Source organism: Strix uralensis, chromosome 5 (genome assembly GCF_047716275.1).
Source record: "Strix uralensis isolate ZFMK-TIS-50842 chromosome 5, bStrUra1, whole genome shotgun sequence".
Classification (NCBI taxonomy): Eukaryota; Metazoa; Chordata; class Aves; order Strigiformes; family Strigidae; genus Strix; species Strix uralensis.
The window spans coordinates 25,754,286-25,775,537 of NC_133976.1; the positions used below are offsets into that span (position 1 = coordinate 25,754,286).

Here is a 21,252-nt window from a genome sequence, read left to right on the forward strand (position 1 = left end):
CACTATAAAGCAGCAATACTGACTTAACTAACACAGTTGTATTCTTGTTGTCTTTAAGCTCAAAGTTGCCTCGAAAAATCAACCTGATATGTAGCTTGATACCACCTTTTGTTTCTCAAAGGCAATGTTCATCAGCTGTTTACTGTGAAACCTTTGTGTCAATACCCAAATCTTTCTCAGTTGCTATTATTGCTGGTCACAGATGCTGCAGTTTTAAGATATATAAACATTGAAATAATAACACTGTTTTGAGTGCCCAATATACAAATAATTATGACAGAACTAGTTAACAAGTCGTTCTAGAAGCAGTGTAAATAATGGAGTATGTTTGTAATGGACTCATAGGTGCTCTCTCAAGGGTGGATTCTCAAGTGTTTAATAAGAGATGAGCATATGCTGCTGCCTTTTTCTCAGTGGAAACCCTAATGATCTCTGCCTGCTACCTAGCTGCCGTTTTTCATGAAAATTCGTATATCTGATATCTCTACCCCTGTGTGTAATATGGTTGAAATTAGCTAAAAGTTTCAAAATTCTTAGAAAGAGAGAGGCAGGTGAACAAAACTAGAGAGGGCTGATCGCATTAGTATTTTCTCCTTAGGTAAAACTGATTGATACATAATTTCCCATTATCTACAAGGATGTTTTCAAGAAAATAGTTCTTGCTTTCAGATCACTCTATTCAAAAAAAGAAAAATAATATTAGTGACCAGAATCAGCAACAAAAGCATTTCCTTGCAATACAAGTAGCAATAGGGAACTGAAACTTGATGACACATTTTGTGAATAGTCTCCATCTCTCCCAGGTTGAGTTTCTGGTGGACATCATTCAGGAATGGAAAGCAAAGGAGTTTCTGGAAGTTACAGAAATTATTTTTATATGTTATACATGGAGTTGTACAAGTAGTGGAACAAGAGGGATTGTAATTTTATGAGTTGGTTTCCAAAGTTTTGAGCCCCATGATCCAGGCTTTTCTTCTTAGAAAGTGGAGGAAGCCTCCTCAAAATGCAGTTGTGGTACCCATCCAAATCAAATAGAAGCCTGGATGCAGAAACAGGTGGGAGGAGAAACCCACAAGAGAATTTAAAAGAACATAAAATAGGTGGGAGAAAAGAAGGGCTACCAAAATAATGAAAATTTCTTTCTGTGGTTCTGCTTGCCTGTATGATTTCCATGTACACATGGGAATATCCTTATAGGTCCTAATAGTAATGCTGGATTAATGGGTGAACACAGACACATTCAAAACATGAAACTGATATACTCCCTTGGTGGGACAGGACATTAGTGTGCTAAGGCTTAGGATTTGCTAAGATAACTTTTCAGAGAGTACAGGGACAAGCAGTGGTGGTAGCAAACTAGTTTTCAGGTTTTAAGCATCTTCAGTTTGCATTGTGTATACAGTTTTTCATGCAGTAAATCCCATCTGCGAAGCAGGTACTTTTCTACTGTTTATATCTACTTCACTTTTCTTGAGTAATATGGTTCATGCTTATAGTATGCTCACCAGTCAACTCCATTTCTTTTTAAAAGCAAGACAACACCTCTAGGTGTGTTACATGTTGTAAGCTTTCCCAAGTGCTTCAGGCAACTAGTTTTCAGGACTTACTTTAAATAGTTGTGTACCGTGTCTGGCTGAGCCAGAATTGGTTTTCCCCTGTAGCAGCCCTCATGGTGCTGTGTTTTATGCTGGGAGCTGGCAGGGTGTTGATAGCACACTGGTGTTGTGGCTACTGCTGAGTAGTGCTTACACAGCACCAAGGCTCTTTCCGACATTTCCCCCCCCCACAGTGGGACGGGGTGGGCAAAATCTTGGGAGGGGACACAACCAGGACAGCTGACCCGAACTGACCAAAGGGATATTCCATACCATATGACGTCTGCTCAGTATAAAGCTGGGAGAAAGGAGGAAGGGGGTGGGGTCACCCTTGGTCCTCCGAGGCAACCACTACGCGTATCGGAGCCCTGCTTCCTGAGAAGGCCCGACATCGCCTGTTCATGGGAAGTAGAGAATAAATCTGTTTTCTTTTTTTTGCTTCCACGTGCGGACCTTTGCTTCGCTTTGCTTATATTAAAACTGCTGTTGTTTTACCCACAAGGGTTGGGGTTTTTTTCCTATCTTATTTTCTTTCCCCTCTTTGCCCTGTTGAGAAAAAAAGGGGAAGGGGGGGGAAGTGATAGAGCGACTTGGTGGGTACCAGGCATTTAGCCAAGGTCAAACCACCACAAGTTGTGAAACGACAGTTGCTGTAATGTGGGAGATAATCACACCAGAAAATTTGCAAACTTCCAGAAGGCAAGCATAGAGTTAGTGTTCTTTAAAATTTTGCGAGACAGCTGAGAGGACAGAGGAGAGGCAAGCTTGGCCGTTTCACATGAACACAGACTGGCTGGGAGGTACTTTTGTTCATGGGGCTCTTGATGAGGTTTGTGCACATCAGGATGGGAAAAGCCAGGATTCTCATGGTGAGCTCTGGCCTTTGAGATTTTTATGTATGGACAGGCATAGGCATACCAAGACAAGTTTTCTATTCAAGAGCTCATTGAATGTCCTGTGCAGCTATAGGCAGTGATTCAGGACTTTACCAGCTCCCAAGGACAGAGAGCAGATGGGTAAACTATTCTTATTCCCCGAAACACTCATATGTCATATATTGCCTTTTTCCATTAAGCAGTCTGGAGGAAATGCTGTATACCTCTATATTTTTGCACATAGCCTAGTGAGGCTGGAATGTTTTACTGTAACCTTTGTTCTTCTTAGCATAAGGAGAATAAAAATAATTGAATGACATTCAAATAGTTTGTTTGGTTTGGTTTTTTTGTTTTGTCTTGGTGTCTAAGTATTGAACAAAATTGCTAAGGGTTAGATTCAGCAAAGTACATTATTAATTTTAACAAGATGCAAAAATGTTCTGGTTCAAGAAAGAGCTTCAGTATGTGCCTAGTTTTCATTACAGTGAGAGTTTAAAATGTACTGCACTGTCCTCACAGAGCACTTCATTTATCTATTATGAACTGTATTTCCTACACAAGCTTGCTCTTAAAATGCTTTTGTGTACTAAAACATTTTAAGAGATACTTTTTCCTATTGCAAAATAAAATAGGGAAAGGCCTGACAGTTTTTATTTGTGTTTTGTTTGTCTTTAAAGCATTTTTGTGCAATGGAAAGTTTCACAAGCACTTGCAAGAAATTTTTGTTCCCATGGTCATCCGTTACATCGACCTCATGGAATCATCAATTGCCCAGTCCATTCACAGAGGTCTTGAACAAGAGTCATGGCAACCTGTCAAGTAAGTGCTTTCTACAAGATCTGAACAAGGCACCTGCCTATAGCTTTCTGTCTAATCAGGTGTTCTCCCCCGTTGTCATCTAAATATTCTATTTTTTATTGTATTCCTACATTGTTTATTTCTTCACAGGAGCATCACCAACAGTCTTCCTAATGTAGCTCTTCCAAAAGTTCCAAGTTTGACTCTTAATCTTCCACAAATACCTAGTTTTACTACACCAACCTGGATGACTTCTTTGTATGACTCCACGTGTGTATTCTTCAATAACCTTCTGACTGTATGTCAGCTCTGCATGGCCTTGCTAGTGTTCTGTGCAGCTGTATTTGGATTGCATGGTGTTTATGATCTCTTAGTTGGAAATTATTGTTTCCTGGGAGTGAGCCAAGCATGGACTCTTAGTGAGTTGCGCTTTCTGGTGCATTAAAATGTAGCAGTCTTAAACCTGATAACTTACAAAACCAACTTGGCAAAGGTCTGTCATAGTATGAATGGTGTTTAATACCCTAAACAACTTAATGACCCTTCTGAATTAGTAAGCAGTAGAGAACCTTTTGGATAATTGTGGTTTTGTAAAGTGAGGCAGCCCATCATATTTTTGCATGGGTTTGATTAACTCATTGTATATTGGTTCTGAAAATCATTGATTGCAAATATTGTCATTAGATTAATATCCATGTTACAGGAAAATAGTAAAAGATTAAGTACCCAGAATAGAAGTACATCCATTTCTTTGTCTGTTTGAAAAAATATGTATTTCTTTTTTATTTCTTCCCAACACTTCAGTGCTCTTTTCTTAAAAAAAAAAAAAAAAAAAAAAAAGCAAAAAGCAGACATGCCCTGTTCTGTGGGAATATTCCTATAGTTACAGGCTAGATTTCTGTGTAAGGACACATTCATATACATTAGAGAAGGTCTCAAGAAGAACCTTATTTAAGCTAAAGTTATATTAGGAAAGGATGAATGTGAAAGACTTCAAAAAACACACATTCAGGATGCAAAACTTGATAATGTGATTTCAAGCCAAGTATTGTCTTCTCAAGTTTTATGATGGACTTAAACACTCATAACAAGCGCTCAGATCCATTAGTGCAAGAGTTCATAGAATCATAGAATACCAGGTTGGAAGGGACCTCAAGGATCATGTGGTTCAACCTTTCTTGGCAAAAGCATGGTCTAGACAAGGTGGCCCAGCACCCTGTCCAGCCGAATCTTAAAGGTGACCAATGTTGGGGAATCCATCACTTCCCTAGGGAGATTATTCCAATGGCTGATTGTTCTCATTGTGAAAAATTTTCCTTTTGTGTCCAATCAGAATCTTCCGAGGTGTAACTTGTACCCATTGCCCCTCGTCTTTTCCATGTGACTTATTCTAAAAAGGGAGTTGTGCTCTTCCAGACTTCTGGCACTTGTCTGTTGAGTATTATGACTATTGTTCTGCTGCTAATTCCCCTAAAAGTTGACAAAATTCCTCTTAATCTTTGACTTTGTTACCTTTTGTGTTTACTGTAATAATGCTAGGTTTCTCCTGATGTGCTTGTGCAAGTCATTTCAGCTTTGAATACAATTGGTCTTCTGCTAATCAAATTGTTTTCTGTTATTCCCATGCTTTCAAAGGTTACTTATTTTTTTAGAGAATAGGTTTCAGAGTTAAGAGTTCTTATAATCTTAGGTATGGTCTTCTTGCAGTCTGTATTCTAGCAGCCCCATCTAGCAAAAATAACTTGTACGTATTAAAATTCAGGTATTTTGAATATTGAATTTATAATTAATATATAATAAATATGGATTCTGGTTGGAGTATTATAGTAGTAGATCTTTCCTAAATTAAGGTTTTGATGTAGCAATAAATTCCTAGACTGTATTGTCAAAAAATGTGCAAGTACAGTGAAATTCAGCCATCGGCTCACCCCCCTTGCACATCTTCTGGTATGAAGGCTCATGGTGTGTATGGCAAAGTATGCATAACATCCTAAACTAATCAGTGAGGTTTTCAAAGCATTCAGTGAACACTGAGGTTGACATGTGCTGTAATTGTTTGCCAGCAGTAGCTGTTGCTCTGCTGCTTCTCAAGAGAAGTGGGGATGAGTGGTGTCCCCACTGCAGTGTGGCCTTTGTAAGGTCATCATCCCCTTTCAGCCACCTCGCACAGCATTCAAGAAGTGTGCCAAGGTGCTGGCTCCATTGTAGGCACCTCTTCATGTTCTTTTTCCCTAAACATAGAGCTTTGAAGTTGTATTTTATAAAATGTGTATAAATTAACATTCAAGATTGCAGGTAGTATTAAGTTACCTTTGTAATACTGTGGAATTCAGATAGTATTTTATGAATCAGCCTACCTACATTCTACTGAAGAGCCAAGTAACTTCTCAGAATGTCCATGTATTGTATTTGGATCAAAAAATAAAAGTGAAGGCACCATAAGCCAGTTATTCCTCCTCCCAAGCTAATGCGTTTCCTCTTTCCTGCTGGTAATGGTGTCTCAGTAGCCGGTGGAGGAAGTGGATTACTTTCACTATTACATGAAAGAAAGGAGGAGCATTTTATATCTCCCCACTTCTCCCATCCCATCCTTTCAGGAAGAACAAAGCTTCCTCTTTCTAGTTAAATTCTACAATGGGGAGTAATCAAATACCTAGGCTCCAATACCTGTTAAGCAAAACCTGGTGTTTCCTGTCAGTTTTCCCTTTTGGTGTGATGAATACCCACCTTAAATGGACTAGAATGACATAATGCGTTATACATGGAGTCAGCAAAGGCACCTGAATTCAGGAGCCCAAGCCCTGCTTTGTCAGTCATTGCAGGTGGCACCTTGTCGCCACTGACTCCCACAAGTCTTTCTCTCCCAGTCCACTGTGCTCCCTCCTCTGGGCCACCCATCTGATGCTTTGACAAGAAGATGACTATGTATAGCACTAAGTTGTGCTGGACTTTTTCTCTTTGAAAGTGATGATTTTGGCCAATTAATCGTTATCAGATTGAATTACATAGTGAAGAATCTACAGGCAAAAGAAATGAGAAAAAGTGGTCTGTGAGCCAGCTGAGTTATAGTTCAGTGTTTATTGAAAATGCCAAGTCCTGCGTCTATTTTTTCTGCAATAAGAAGAGATTTCATATTCTCCAAGATTTATTAATGTTCATGTTCAGGCTCTTATGTTCATGTTTAAGTCCATTCATATTCAACAGAGCTGTTACGTGCCTACCTAAGAACTTTTGCTGAGAAGAGGTGAAAATATATTCACAGTTAGGCATTTCTTTGTGTGCTTTATTGGTGAAAATAGATTTTCCCCTCCTTCACTTAAAAGTTGCTTCAATTCTTTTGAACATTACTAGAGAAGATTGTTTATAATTTTTAATTAACAATGCTTTTTTTTTCCTTGATCACATGTTTTGGAACAATAAATGTACACTGCTTATAACAGCACTTAGGATGATCGTTACCTCATTTTCAGTTGTTTTGGGTTAACCTTTTATTATTGGGCATTGGAAAGGAAGATATGAAAAGGGGAAAGTGTTATGAGTAGTAGTCTGTTTTTCTTGATTGGTCTCAGGAGAGGACAACTCAGAGGACACCTTGGCTAGACATGCAGAGCACTGTGGATTACTGTTCCGTCTGGCTGAAGACAACATTCTTAAAGAGTAAAAGAGTCTGAATATTCTGTAAAAGCTTCTAATCAACCAGAATGAAGGGGTTTTTTCCTTACTTATTAATTAATTCAAATGTACTACTTTAAATTGCATTTTTGTTCCATTTCATATTTTAGATTTAATTTCTCTGCCTCTTCTGGAGCTGGTTTTTAAGTTAGATTTGTGGGTGATTACAATTGTTTATGGTTTAATTTACATATTATTATTATCAGTACAGACATGAGAGATTCAGTGACTGAAAATATTGTAGATACAGAGCTGGTGTTGTCTTTTACTATCTGGTGCCACTCTAGAACATCAGGTTCGGCAAAACTCGAGGCTGGGGAAACATGGAATAAGATACATGCTTGCTGGAGAATAGTCCTGTCTTGTCTTCCAACCAGAACATCAAAGAAAATGTGTCAGCTGTATTTTTTCTTCTATGGTTCAGTTATAATGAGTGACAAGAGGAACCAGTTGGAGCAGTCACAGTCTTCTGATTGTGATATGAAGGGATCTGGTCTGAACGTGTCTGAGCTCTCATGCTGGACCTCGCTGTGTGTTTGTAAATGCTGAATAAGTCAGGAGATCGCGTTTCAGCGCTTTTTTGGGGGGTTGTATCTGTAGTGCCACATAGTTCCTGTCGTAGTGGTAGGAGGCCATGGTCTGCATTTTTAAGAATGGTTGTTTAAAAGTATAGCCATAGGGCTGATGGAGTAGTGAAATTTAGCTGATCTACTTTTTGTGGATTAAGGAGTTTGGAATACAGCTAGTTCCTATTCAGTGTTCTGGAAGACAAATTTATATAGGGGGCCAAATTTCTTTTCTCCAAAAATACTAACATGCGGGAAGAAAGAAGACAAGAAATATGTTTTGGTTGCTTGATCCTCAGGTTACCTCACTCCTGAACTAAGAGGAACCATGAAGTAACTCTGCCCTAATATCTTTGAGGGACAAAGCTGTAACAAGCTGTTACTTGCTGAAGTTCTGCTCCATCCTTCCCCCTCATCTGCTGGTGAAAAATAGAGAGATGCAGTTAAGCGCCATTGACTTTGTAATTATTGAAAATCCTTTTCTGTTGAAGAAATTCTCAGTTGACTCAATATGTCTTGAGACAGCATAAAGGAAGTAAAGCTGGACCTTACAAGCTGGGGGCTCACAAAGGACATAGAGCTGGTGCCCTGTTTTGTAAACACACCTCACAAAATACTAATGGGTAGTAACTCAGTAATAACATTTTAAAAAAATATTATTGCAGTAATCTATAAAATCACCATCATGTCTTTTGGTAAATTCTACAAGAATGGAAGCCAGCTCCTTTAGAATCTTGTGATTGATTGAGAATGTCCTTTGATATTTAATATTTCTCCTATATTTTCATATCCCAAGGTACCCTATGGAGTTTCACATCTACTCAAGAAATTATATATTCTGCATCTACTCTGGAGTCATGTGCGTGCTGATCTTGCAGCCAGTGTGCTTTATTAGTGGACTGTTTGATTAATTGCTACTGCTTAGGTAGCTGGCAAGCCTAGTGAGAAACTTCCTCTCTCAGTTGTCAGCAGATAAGTGAATTATTTAGAAGGTTGTATGCAGCTCCTAAGTTTAATATTCTGCAGGGTCTTGAAGACGCATTATGTCTTGGACCTTTTTTTGCTGTGTTCAGTATGATGCAAAGCATAAAGCCATAACATAATTCACATTAAAATGGACCTCTGGTCTGCTCTGCCAGTCAAAGTCTGACCAAATACAAAGTTAAATTACCATTAAAAAAACCTCCAAACAATTAGGATGGGCATAATATTTGCCTCTTTTAGTAATTGGAAACTTCTTACTGCCGTGACTTGATTGAAAAGAGCGGACAACTAGACAGTACCTTTTGCACAAAGAACTAGGGCTGAAAGCTTAAGTTTTGACCAACAGAACAGTGAAGTTTGTGCTTAATTTTAAAAATACAGATAACAATATTAAATATAGTTTTTAAAGAAAGAGTACCAGTTCAGTTTCCTGGTAGAGCAATATTATTCCATTCATTAGACTAGAGTAGCTTTACCATACGTGTTGAAATAAAAACTTTTCAATAGCCAAGAATGTGTCCTGTCCCTTCACAAAACAAAAAAAAAATGGTTCTAGAATTATGGATGGAGATTCAAATGCTTTGGTGGCTTGATTTTAATACAGGAATTCCTCCTGCTGCCAGGAGGACATTAAAACTGAATTTGGCTCTTCTTCATGTTACATTTTATGGAGTATTAAACCCTGAAGTGACATAACCAGCTCCTAGTAGGGAAAGCAAATCTATAGACTGTACAACTACTTCGGGGTATTGAGGTATGTGCTGACACTTAATACTGTTTCTGATGCTTTTACTGAATAAGGGCCAGGAAAAATTCTAAAATACAGATAAAACAAGTATCTGGTACAAATAGCTGTAACAAGGTGATTGAAATCACAGTTTTCTGCAATACTGAACAAACAAATTAGACATTGTGTCTGGGGGTGTGAACTAGGAACAAATAGTTTCTGTTGTAGCCCTTTGTTTTCCTTCCCCATCTTATTAGTACAATATGTTAGTCAGATTCATATGTTATTGGACAATGCTGAATAAAAAATTGAAGAATGGGAGCTCAAAATTATATGGAAAGAGAATGAATCAATTAGCATTTCTCACAGAATGAATTAGTGTTTCATGAACCTGTGTCTATTATTGCATTTATTATAATTGTGAAACTTTACTTGGTAGTCTAATGAAACCAAATTAAGTGGTTACCAGGGAGTGAACGTGCATAAGAATACATTGATATTATGGAGAGCACATTAGTCCTCCTGAGTCCTAAAGAATTTCATTTGGAATTCCATTAGGTGAAAAAGAAAACACTATGGAAGAATAAAAAATGGTTAAATTATGTGATCTAATGATGAAAAACAATAGTTCTGTTTCTTGAGAAAGTATGGTTTGTTTTCTAGAAAATGTGTTCTTAACAACTGTGATATATATATACTGAGATTGTTCCCATTTCTGTCCCTGTATAATTTGTCTTACTCTTTTGCCCCAGTCATCTCAAAAATTGACTTAGTCACTTTTGAATTAAATAATGTGTATAACATAGTATCTACAACTTCACTCACTGCCAGTGCACACAGCAGATGTAACGGTATCTTCAATATTTGCTTATCATATAATTTAAAGAACAGTCTAGCAGGATTATAAACTTTCTGAGAAGTTTTGGTGGTTTGTTATTTCTATTTCTTAATTAAACTTAGCGGTGTATACAAGTGCTCCCTCTTCAGGTCCAGCCTTAACAGGTAACGTCCCTATGCAAGTTGTAACCTGAGCAGTCCCATGGGCCTTTTTCCCATTTCTGCTGTTTTCTTTCAGGAGCACAATATAATGTAAAATCAGCAATTATTGTTTAAAATAAGTGGGGAAAATATGCATGAACTCACAAAAGCCCGTCTAAAACTGTGGAATATCCTGCTATGCATAGTGAAAATATCAAAACATACACCATTTAAAACCAGAGCTGAAGTCAGAGTTGGTCGCGTGGAGCCAGCTTTTTCCTTAGGCAGGCACTCCTGCTTCCAGCCCCTCTCAGCACTGAGACAGCATTGCTCAGTGGAAGACAGCGATGGCTCTGGTAGCATTAAGGCAGTAGAGCAAGGGGGCAGTTGGGTGGGTCTGGAAGGTGGTGGGGTGCTGTGAGACCAAAGCAGTGCTCCTGCTGCATCCATGATGCCTCTTCAGAGCCTGAAACATGAGCTGTGCTTTGCTTCACTTCACTGCCCGCTGTCTCGCTAACCTGGTGTAAACCAGTAGTGGTGCTACTGCCTGAGGGGTGCATTAGGTGGTCAGATATTAGAGGTCCTTTCTATCTTTTTTGCTTGTTTTTTAATCTGACCCTGATCTGTCCTGAGCACACTCAGCACTCACTGGCTCCTTCCATGACAGCTGGGGTCACTTAACTCTTTGATAATGATGTTATCTTGTCATGAGGCAGAAGAAAGAAAATAGCAGCAGTGACATATTTAAACTATCTGGATCTGAATTGGGACTGTCAGGCTGAGTTTTGGTTGCTTTTGTCACTAACATCCTGGAATGCCATGCTGTGTAGTAGAACTGTCCTTAAACAATAACCCAGGCATTGCAATACAACGCATCATGAAAATGTAATCAATCCGTGATGACAGTGGAAGTGTGACTGTAGTTACTCCTAAGATTAGCCTTAAATTGTTGTATTTTATCACAAGCAAAAGTCTTTAAATTCAGCAATCAGTTCAAGGTGGAAGAACTTTAAAACTATGTGGATAGTCTGAGATGACATAGAGCCATATTAATCATATTAATCCCCTGGTTTGTTTGTGCACAAATTCTTTAAATAGTCTCTGTTCTCTTTTTTCCACCAGGATCTGATGTTATTCCCTCAGTTAGAATTAATGAGCATTTATCAAGGGACTATTTGTCTGAGTATATCTTTTACAATATTACTACTTGCATCTTCATTTCTTTGGTAGGCTTATCTACCAGAGTTATGAAGGCGAGAAAACACATGTGCAAAGTCTTCACTGTTTCGAAAAGGTCCTCAATAATTAATATTTCCTGTACCCTTTATTTTTCCTGTCTTGATCTGAAATTTGAGCTACTTTGTTTTCCATGTTCCCCGACATCCCATCTACCTCCCTAGCCTGTCATATTTCTCAGCTAACAGATGAGAAAACTTTACTTTTTTCACCCTAATGGTAATTATTTTAAAATTTCCATGACCATTTTCACATTCTTGGAATAAGATCAACTATGCTATAAGATACAGTGAAGTGAAGTGAAGTGAAGTGAAGGAGGAAGATGGTGTGATAAGGAAATCTTACTACCTTAGATAATTCTGTGGGAACTGGGATAGACATCCATACATTTATATTCTGTTTCTTGGGGACTTTGTTTTGTTTTGTCTCTTATAGCAATGGCTCAGCTACATCAGAAGATCTTTTCTGGAAACTGGATGCTCTGCAGATGTTTGTTTTTGATCTTCACTGGCCAGAACCAGAGTTTGCCCACCATTTAGAGCAGAGACTTAAACTCATGGCCACTGACATGATAGAAGCCTGCGTTAAAAGGTACAGTTGAAATAATCAATTAAAAATTGGGAGAGATTTGAAAATTAACATAGAAACAGCCATACTGGCTCTCAGAGGTACATCTGTACCAGAATCCTGTCATAGGAATCAGGACAACTGTAAAGAGATCATGACATGTGTGTATTTCCGAGCATCTGGCAATCAGCAATTTGGCTACATCTAGGAAATACCAAGGAGAATTTCTACATATGTTGTGAATGGACCCTTGGAAATTAATAAACCAAATCTCTTTTTCATATTTGTGGCAAATATTAACAAATCTCAGAATTTTGCTAGAAGAAATCCTTTTTCTTTTTGTCCATTTCCCTTCTTCATTACTATATTATTCTTCAGTTAATAATATTACTTATTTTGTCATTGGTTTAGACTACTGTCTCTAAGAAATGTATTACAAACTAGAGTATATGGCATTTCTGAATTTATACAATAAACAAAAGAAGGTTATCTCTAAGTCATCCAACTGAAACTGAGTTTTATATTGCTAAGCTTCTGGAGATTGTAGAAAACAGTGTTTTTATTTTCTTGAGATGTATCTTATAATTATGAGTATATTCTTTTAAATTAAGCATAAGTGATCTAAAAAGATGTCTGCCATAGTTTTCAGTACATATCATTGAGTTTAGAAGAAATATCTGTATGTCTAGAAAATTTACAGGGATCTCCTATTAGGTGCTTCGGAAGCCATGATCCCGCCTACAGAGAAAGCTCAGTCTGGGCATATAAAAGTACTGATTTTAAAAAAAATAAGTAGAAGAATGGGGAAAGAACAGAGAAAGTGTAGACAATTTAATAGTGTCGGTCAGAAAATATACAACATTAATAAGGAAGGCTAAAGAAACAGAGAACCTTTAACATAAACTAAGGTTAAATCTGATAACGTAGTATTTTGTTATTTTCTGTTAAACATGGTAGGAACAAGGAGAACCTCAGGCTTAGTGTATGAGCCTGTTGCTACAGCTACAGTGATGAAATCATGGTTAAAAAGGCAGAAGCATTTCACAAATGTTTCTATTTGATTTTGGAAGGAGGATGATATAGTAAATGGAATAAAAGTTTAAGCTCTGTAGCAAAGGAAGATATGAGACATCTACTAAGATTGATGTCATGTAAGCTTACATCCATCAGCTCTAAAGAATTTGGCATAGAAGCTCAGTCAACTACAAATATCTAACAAAGCTTAGAAAAATGATGAAATCTCAGAGAACTGGGACACTACCAGTGTAATCTTAGTCTTAACAACCATAAAAGCAGTAGCATATATTGATTGTATTGACTTCGAGCCTGGAAAAAAATGAAAGAATCTTTACACTGGGACTCTTATCAACAGGACTAAAATACAAAAATGTATATAATTAGTACTAGTTAAAATCATTTATTGAAAAATTAATCTTTTCAAATTCATCTTATGTCTTTTAAAGATTATTACAGATTAATGTGGGAAAGGCAATTGTGTTAATATAAATACTTGCATTTCTCCTAGGCAATAAATCTAATGCCACATGTCATTATCTAAAACTTTGCACCATACAGATTTGACTGCGTGGATTTCAATGGCACACCCAAAATAGGTTAAAAATGCCTCGCTGCCAGGATCACAACCAGAAGCTGAGAACAGAATTATTAGCACAGAGGCAACACAAAAAGAATTCCGTATGGATCAATTTTTGGTCTGTGATACCAATCCTGACATCTTTGCTGCTTGCTTTTGTAGAGAATAAGAATATTCTGCTGGCAATAAATGAAGGTTTAATTAATATTACAGAATTATCCTAGTGTCAATATATAAAACGTATTAATATTTTAGAGTTAATACATGACATACTAGTGTTAATGCACTAAATATGTTTTAGGGTGGTCAAAGATACTGTACATCAGGTAACAAAGAAAATAAATTATATCCGTAGGATGGATTGTATTAGACAGTAGCAACTCAGAAAAGAATGATGGAACTACTCTATTGTTATTATGATATTAATATGATCTGTAAGACTTTTTAAAATGGAAATAGGATGCTTCTGTGCCCATCTTCTTAAAATATTGTGTCAGTTTCTGGTACCACACTTAAAAATAAGGGTGGAAATAAGGCATTACTTCTATATATATTCTGAACTATTATAATTTATTGTAGTGACATTGCTCCTTATTTACACTGATGTGAAAAGAAAACAGGTTTTTTTGTATTATGTATCTCCTGATATATCTTACTTTTCAATATGAATATTAATATTTGCTTAATAATAAACTCCTTCAATACAATTCTTTTTTCTATTAAAGCCAGAAGATGATTTTTTAATTATATTTCTTAGAAACAAGTATTTGGTATGATAAACTGCATTTTAACATAGAAGAGCTGGAAAATGTGGGGTATTTTCATTGCTTTAAATTGTTCTTAGTCATCATACAAGGAAGCATATTGTTATCTAGTATGCAAGAAGATAATACTTTTATTATTCAACTGAATTAGCTGAAGCAGTGCAGAACCTTGAGATTACCATCAATGCAATCGTTTATTGAATGGGTGGATATTCTGCACTTACAGAATTCTGTTTCTAAGATGTTCTCACATGCATGTACATTGTTAAACCAACACGTTTAGTGAGGTTTATACATTTATACACTGGTTGTTCAGAATTACCAGAGAGACTTATATTATGAATTGTGTTTTAATAAACAGAACAAGAATTGCATTTGAACTCAAGCTGCAAAAGACAAACAAATCAACGGACTTGCGTATCCCTTCTTCTCTGTGTACAATGTTTAATGTTTTAGTTGATGCCAAAAAACAGACGGCTAAACTCTGCATACTGGATGGGGGGCAAGAGGTAAGTGGAATTTTGTATGTTTAATTCCTGTGTTCAGTTAATCTTAAACATCTCACACTGCAGACAGTCCTTAGTAAATTAATTTCAAACTAGCTGAATCTGTCTGTACAGGAGCATGCATAGACTGCTTCCTAGAAGCATCATGCAAGGTACAACCCCTCATCTCCCACCAGAGAAGACACAGTACTTCTGTAATTTATTTGCTTTGACCTGTGTCTGTTGAACATTCAGAGGATTTCTTGACTCACAGCCCCTCTGGGAATTTCTCTTAGGTTGCAGCAGAGAAACAGCCCACTTCAGGACTCTTTTATAATAGTAAAATAGAACCAAGACATTGTGCTTTGCAGCCAGGTTTTAAATGAGTAAGGTTTGTTTTTAAGTGGCTCATATACCCAGAATTCATGCCTGTATACATGGTGAAAATAGAGGAAAGAAATAATCAAGTCATTTAACGGGATTTTTTTATTTGGTCTCCAAGGACGGGAGCCATTTTGGCAGTAGTCTGCTGCCAGAACTGTAGATCCTCCACAATGGAGCACTGATGTGCTTTTGAAGGATATTTAGACTTCACTGACTACTGTCCTTCCCATGTTGTCACTCTCATCAGTGTGAAGTGGAAAAGGGCATACTGCATAGACTGGTGACATCACCAACATAAAATTAAAACTGTTCTTGCTGTGATAATGCGTGTAATTGTTTAATTTGGTTTTGGAGTGAAGGTAAAAACATTTGTCAGAATTTGGCAACAAAAAGTATGTCTGTTTTGGGCAGTTTCACGTTTACATTATTTGGTCATATTATTTCTGTTGATTTTTCCATTTCTGTGCTGTGCTTTTCATTTTATTGACTCATCTTTTTAAGTTAGCATATTTGATGTAATTGTCTTTTTTTTTTTTCCAATTCAATGAGACATTCATCATTTTCCTGTTCTACCCTGTCATCTTTATTTTTCCTTTTGGTTTTCCATGACATGAGCCAGTTTGCTAGTCAATGGGTAAGTGTGTTTTCCTTGTTTTTTAACGTGTTTTTTTGCTTTGGTTAACAGCCACTTTTTATTTTAAATGGTAATATTGCTTTTCTTGTTAATTTGATAGCCTAGCCCTCGGAATTCCTTTACAGCCTCACCTTGCTACAGACTGATCATCAGCTTCTCAATTCTTCTATACTTGGTCATCCTCTTAAGGAGGTTCCAGATGAATTCTTCACTCTTCTGTTTTTCAGACCCAGTGTCCTGTCTTACCCAGTCACAAAGTTATGGACTCTTTCACCCCTCAGTGAGGCAAAAGAGCAACAGACAACTTGTTTCAGGCTCATCAGAAGTAAACCACAACTAGCAACTCTTTGCCTTAGACTGGTGATGCCATTTCACCTTTTACTTACTGTCCAAGCAGTAACCTGCAAATACACACATGCCCACCCTTCTCTGGGGACAGGCAATACCAGTACCTCCATAAAGACCTGCAGACAAATAGTATAGACTCGTTCTCCACAGTCACACCATTCCTCTCGCCTGCTCTGGATGATGCCTCCTACATTGTCAGCCAGTCCCCCTCAGAGCCAAAGCTGAGCATTCACAGTTACCTTTTGGACTACAGACCCTCACCTGATTCTCTTCTGAAATTTTCCCATTCTCTAGATTTTCAAGCTCCATCATACACTCTTCACAACACCAATACAGAAATACAGCACTTGTTCCCTGCTAGGTCTGACCATGACCCCAGATGCTCCCAGTGCTTCTTTTCAGTACAAGAGTTTGACAATTTAGCATACCTGTGATGAAATACATACTTCTTTCAAAATCCCAAAATTAATCTTCTTCCCAATTCATTCAGTAAGCCAAAGGAGCCTTAAATTTTTCATGTATCAGAAATCATCAGATTATGTGGAAACTTCCTTTTTTCTCATAAACTTTGAATTATTGTCTATTAGTTTCTTCCATTCCCAAGGCTCTTTTTGAAGACAAAATGGCTTTTTGGTTGCTTGTAGCGAATATCATAGTTGTTTAAAATGCTTCAAGATTTGTTGGGTGAGATACTTCTGGAATCTGACCATCTGTCAAAGCAGGCAGGAGAGCTGCACATAACAGAAACAGTTGCATCTCTGACTCTTCTACAGGAGCTCTGGCATTTCAAGGTACTCCTACTTGGCCACTTGGTCTTGAAACCTTTTCCATATTACCTTTCTTTCTCTTGTCCTCTTTCATCTTCATTTTAGTTTTGAACATGGTCCTTTATGCCAGTCAAGAAAAGCATTCCATAAGCCCTGTGTTAGAATTTTTAAAGGGCTCTACGTTCACCTAAAACTTAACACTGAATATCTATCTGACAGTTTCTAGAACTTCCTCTGCAAGTGATGGAACGTGTTATTTAATTCAACAGCTAGACTCAAACATCTCCTTGACTACAGCATGATCTTTTTATTCCCTATATGGAGCTATAAGCAGTTGTATATCTTGTTCAAGTAGAGTCAGATGCAGGAAGTTTTCACCCTGACTTATTGGATAGGAGGGAGTTCTTACCTACCATGTAACTAGGGCATTCTAGTCATGGTTAGCAATCATAGCCACCTTGAGTTTAGAGTTTAAATTTGATTGAATCCCCAAGTTTTCCTACGTTACTTCATGCATTGCTCACCATTTTCCCAAATGCCTGCCAGTTAAGCCCACTCTCATAAAGAGTCACTAAGTCTGCCATTCAGGAGGGAGCTCCCTCCTCTCCTTGCCTTCTGGGTATCATCTTAAGAGAAGCACAGCATGATCTGGTTACAGGCATGATCAGTACATTGTGTTTAAAGAGAGCTCAGCTGGCTGGATGCCTTCTGCATTCGTTGGCAGTTGCCTTAGGAGGGTTTAAGAAGCAGGTCCAGGGGAGAACCGCCTTATCTCAGACTAACTGTAGAAGTGCAGACACAATTTAATATGTATGTAATATTGTAATATTATATGTTGGCAGTATCAATTTCCATTCAGATGACCGTGCGCAGTTTATTTTCACAGCCATTCAACCTTAAAACAAACAAAGGAAAGTTAGCTTGAAAATCTTGAAAAAAAGTAATTAAAAAACTAACTCCAATATTGGAAGATAGTGAGGTAGAATGGAAAATAAAATTGAATATATTGTAGAAATGAGCAAGTTACAGTTCTCAGCTAACCATCACAGGATTTAGGAACAAACTCCAAAACCACAAGTGTCAAAAGGCGCTAAAATACTTTGTCTCGTTCCAAATGCTACTAGGAGCAGAGAACCACTTTTGGAAGACCAGCTGGATTGTCCTCAAAAGACAGCCCTGTTTGGTTACATCTCCTGACACGCTTTGCCACTAAGCATAGTTTTCTCCCATGTACCTCCTACAGCTGCAGCTGTATTTCATATTTTACTGGAAGTTACTCTAGGGCAGATGGAAAGGAGGAGCCCCCTTCAGGGGCTTTGGGATGATGCTGAAAGGCTCTACAACGTGTATTCAGATTATCTAGCTGTGGGAGCTGACTTCTCTAGATTCAGACTCCATGTGGATTGTGATCACATCAGCCAGCAGAGGAGTATAAAGGAACAACTATCCATAAATGTGTTTAGAAAAGATGTAGATTTGTCTGCTCTCACTGAGCAAGCTTGACAGAAACAGAAAAGCTGCAGTCCTACAGGTGCTGATTTCAGGATCATGCATACAACATTGTCAGCTCATACAATTTTATCACAAATTCTACGGCATTTGTCGTCTTCTTAAAGCCTGTCTCCTGAAGTCAAATAATCTTCCACAAGGATCTGAAGTTTTCTTTTGTCAGGGGTGGCTGTTTTAGTGGAAGTTGGCATTGGGGAGGAGTGGGTTAAAAAATGTATGATTTCATAGTTTGCAAAATAGCTCTTGAATAAAAGAAAATTAAAGTCAGATTTAAAAAAATTTAAATTATTTCTAATTAAATGTCATGATTTTGGAAGCTTGTGATTTTTGAATAATTTGATTTAGTTTTTGTTTTTCTTGGTCACACAGTGAAGTTACTGGTTATATTCCATTCCTACAAAATTGTATTTGCTGTATGGTGAGATTAAAAAACAAACAAAAAAAGAAAATAAAAATTAAAAAAGCAAAAATATAGGAACTGATCTTAGTTAATTTAATGTGCTGTGGAGGTAAAATTGCAAACACTTTATGGGAGGGACCACTGATTTTTCATGGACCATAGGAATATGTATGGTTTTGACATGCATCTGTGGGAGAAAAATAATTTATTGTTTTCAGAGAGTAAGAAACGATTGCCTTCTGAAGACTGTGTAAGCAACAGATGTCAGACAGTTTGGGGTGAAGTCCTTAGCGTATCAAGAGAATATTACATTGGTCAAGACATTAATATGATTAGAATAAAATATATCTGGAACCATGGAAAATTCTTTGATGTATTTCTAATACATTCTTTCAGACTTCCAGGATGTCTGCTGATGTTTGTCTGAGACATGTATTCACATTTTTTAAGTGGTTTTAAACTTCAAAAGAAATTAAAACCAAAAATTAGCACGCTTGGTGTTGGTACTGGGAACAGATACATATGTGCAGGCAAACACATTTCATAGTTTTACTCTCTCTGAATTTATAAGTTCGGTAGGTGTGCTATTTAGAAAAGCATTCCTAAATATATTAAGCACATCAGATTTAATGTTTTGGTTTGTATGGCAACTCTGAGACGGACAAAAAATTGCCTTTGAAAACTTACAACTCTGAAAACTATTCAGCTGGCAGCTGCTAAGTTAGGCTAATGTTTATACTGACCTCAGTACTTTTACTCTGAGCATTATGCTGTAAGCTGTTCCAAGTAGCCTTGAACTATGAAGATAGGGTTAGTCTTTACAAGTCACATTTTCTGTGAAGTGGCTATTGGGGGCAATCTTTGCTGTCAGATAAATGTTTCTAAAGGAAGAATTACTGTTTAAATTGATGTGCCTCCTTGACAGAATGGAATCCCTAGTTGCTGTTAATTTCAGGAGGGAACTCTGTAGAATTATCTAAAAAGTCTTTCAGATTTATTTTAAAAGCATTTACTTAAAGGCACCTTCTTTATGAAAAAGCAAAAGAAAAAAGCTATGGAGAATGAAGTCTGGTTTATTATGCCTTTTATGGCCTATTAATTTGTTACCATCTATTCTGCTTTGTTGATGAAATTTTAATTTTGCCCTTGCTTGACCATATTGTAAGATTTGTATAAACTGCAGCTCACTGTGCTAACAGAAAGGCTCTTTTAGGATGAACAATTGGAGCTCATTTTATTTCTAGAGAACATTTAAAATAACTTATGAATGAGAGTTGTCAGACATGAAATGCTGTATTAATTAAATCTTATTCTAGTCTTTTTGCTTCTCCAGCTAAACCAACCCTTTAGAAAAAAATACATGGCCACCTTAATTATATAGGAGAAGACAAAAAGTATCCTTCACATTCCTTCGCCTGAATAAGAATAAGAACTCAATTCATCTAAATAATAACCCTATTAGCTGCTTAACTCAACAGTGTACATGGGAAAATTTTCAACACAGAATGTAAGAAAGTGTTGATTGGGTGGATCATTTTCAAGGGTTTGTTCTTCTGATGTTCAAAATGATAATTTTAAGTAAATCTGATCTGGCAGGGTTATCAGCTTTGTACCATTTATGACTTATGATAAAAGTGTGTGTTCATATACATGCTAATGTTTCTTTATCTTTTGAAATACAGCAACAATACCATTCAAAAATAGATGACTTGATTGAAGAAACTGTTAAAGAAATTATATCACTTCTTGTTTCAAAGGTAAAACTATTTAGATTTTAATTCATAATAAAGCAGAAAATATATCTCTTGAACTTCTGAAATGTCTTTAAAGGTCACACAGTGATCGTGAGATTGAGGGGATAGCAACATGATTTGTAAATAATAGTCCTGCAAATAATACTGAATTTACAAAATTAAATTTTATAACCCATTAGGTAAACAATTTCTGTGCAAGCTGCTAATCAGATAAGTTTCTCTTCTGTATGTCTGCTAGCAGCTAGTAGAACTGGTAGGACTTGATTATGTCAATATTATCTTAAGTAATAGCATGTTTTATTTTTTGTTTAATTTTTCACATGAAAACTTTCTTCCTATCACTAAGTAGTATTTAAATTTTGTATTTAGAGATGGACAACATCCAGAGTGTCGGTATAACTTTTTAATGAGATTTTGTTCCACAAACCATTTAATTTAAAAATATTGTATACATTGTTATTTCTGGAAATTGACTTTGTAGATTTTTATATTTAAAAAGAAAATATGTTTTGACATGATATAGGGACTTGGAGAATAAGTGAAGAAAACTTAAACAATGTCTTGTGTTATTGTAACACCTCTACTCCAGTAAAAGTCTTAAGTGCTTGATATAAA

At 36.9% G+C, this 21,252-nt stretch overlaps 1 protein-coding gene across 10 annotated transcripts in view; it reads left to right on the forward strand.

Annotated features, from left to right (window-relative positions):
* The window catches only part of CADPS2 (calcium dependent secretion activator 2), a 321,289-nt gene that overhangs the window by 263,933 nt on the left and 36,104 nt on the right, over positions 1–21,252 (forward strand). For 4 of the 10 annotated variants that reach the window (XM_074870153.1, XM_074870156.1, XM_074870162.1 and 1 more), the window contains 6 exons: positions 3,148–3,289; positions 3,419–3,538; positions 11,867–12,022; positions 14,718–14,865; positions 15,845–15,859; positions 20,566–20,640. In XM_074870153.1, the coding sequence (XP_074726254.1) occupies positions 3,148–3,289; positions 3,419–3,538; positions 11,867–12,022; positions 14,718–14,865; positions 15,845–15,859; positions 20,566–20,640 (656 nt within the window). The remainder of the gene's footprint in view (positions 1–3,147; positions 3,290–3,418; positions 3,539–11,866; positions 12,023–14,717; positions 14,866–15,844; positions 15,860–20,565; positions 20,641–21,252) is intronic. The other 6 variants (XM_074870154.1, XM_074870163.1, XM_074870157.1 and 3 more) reach the window with 3 other exon arrangements.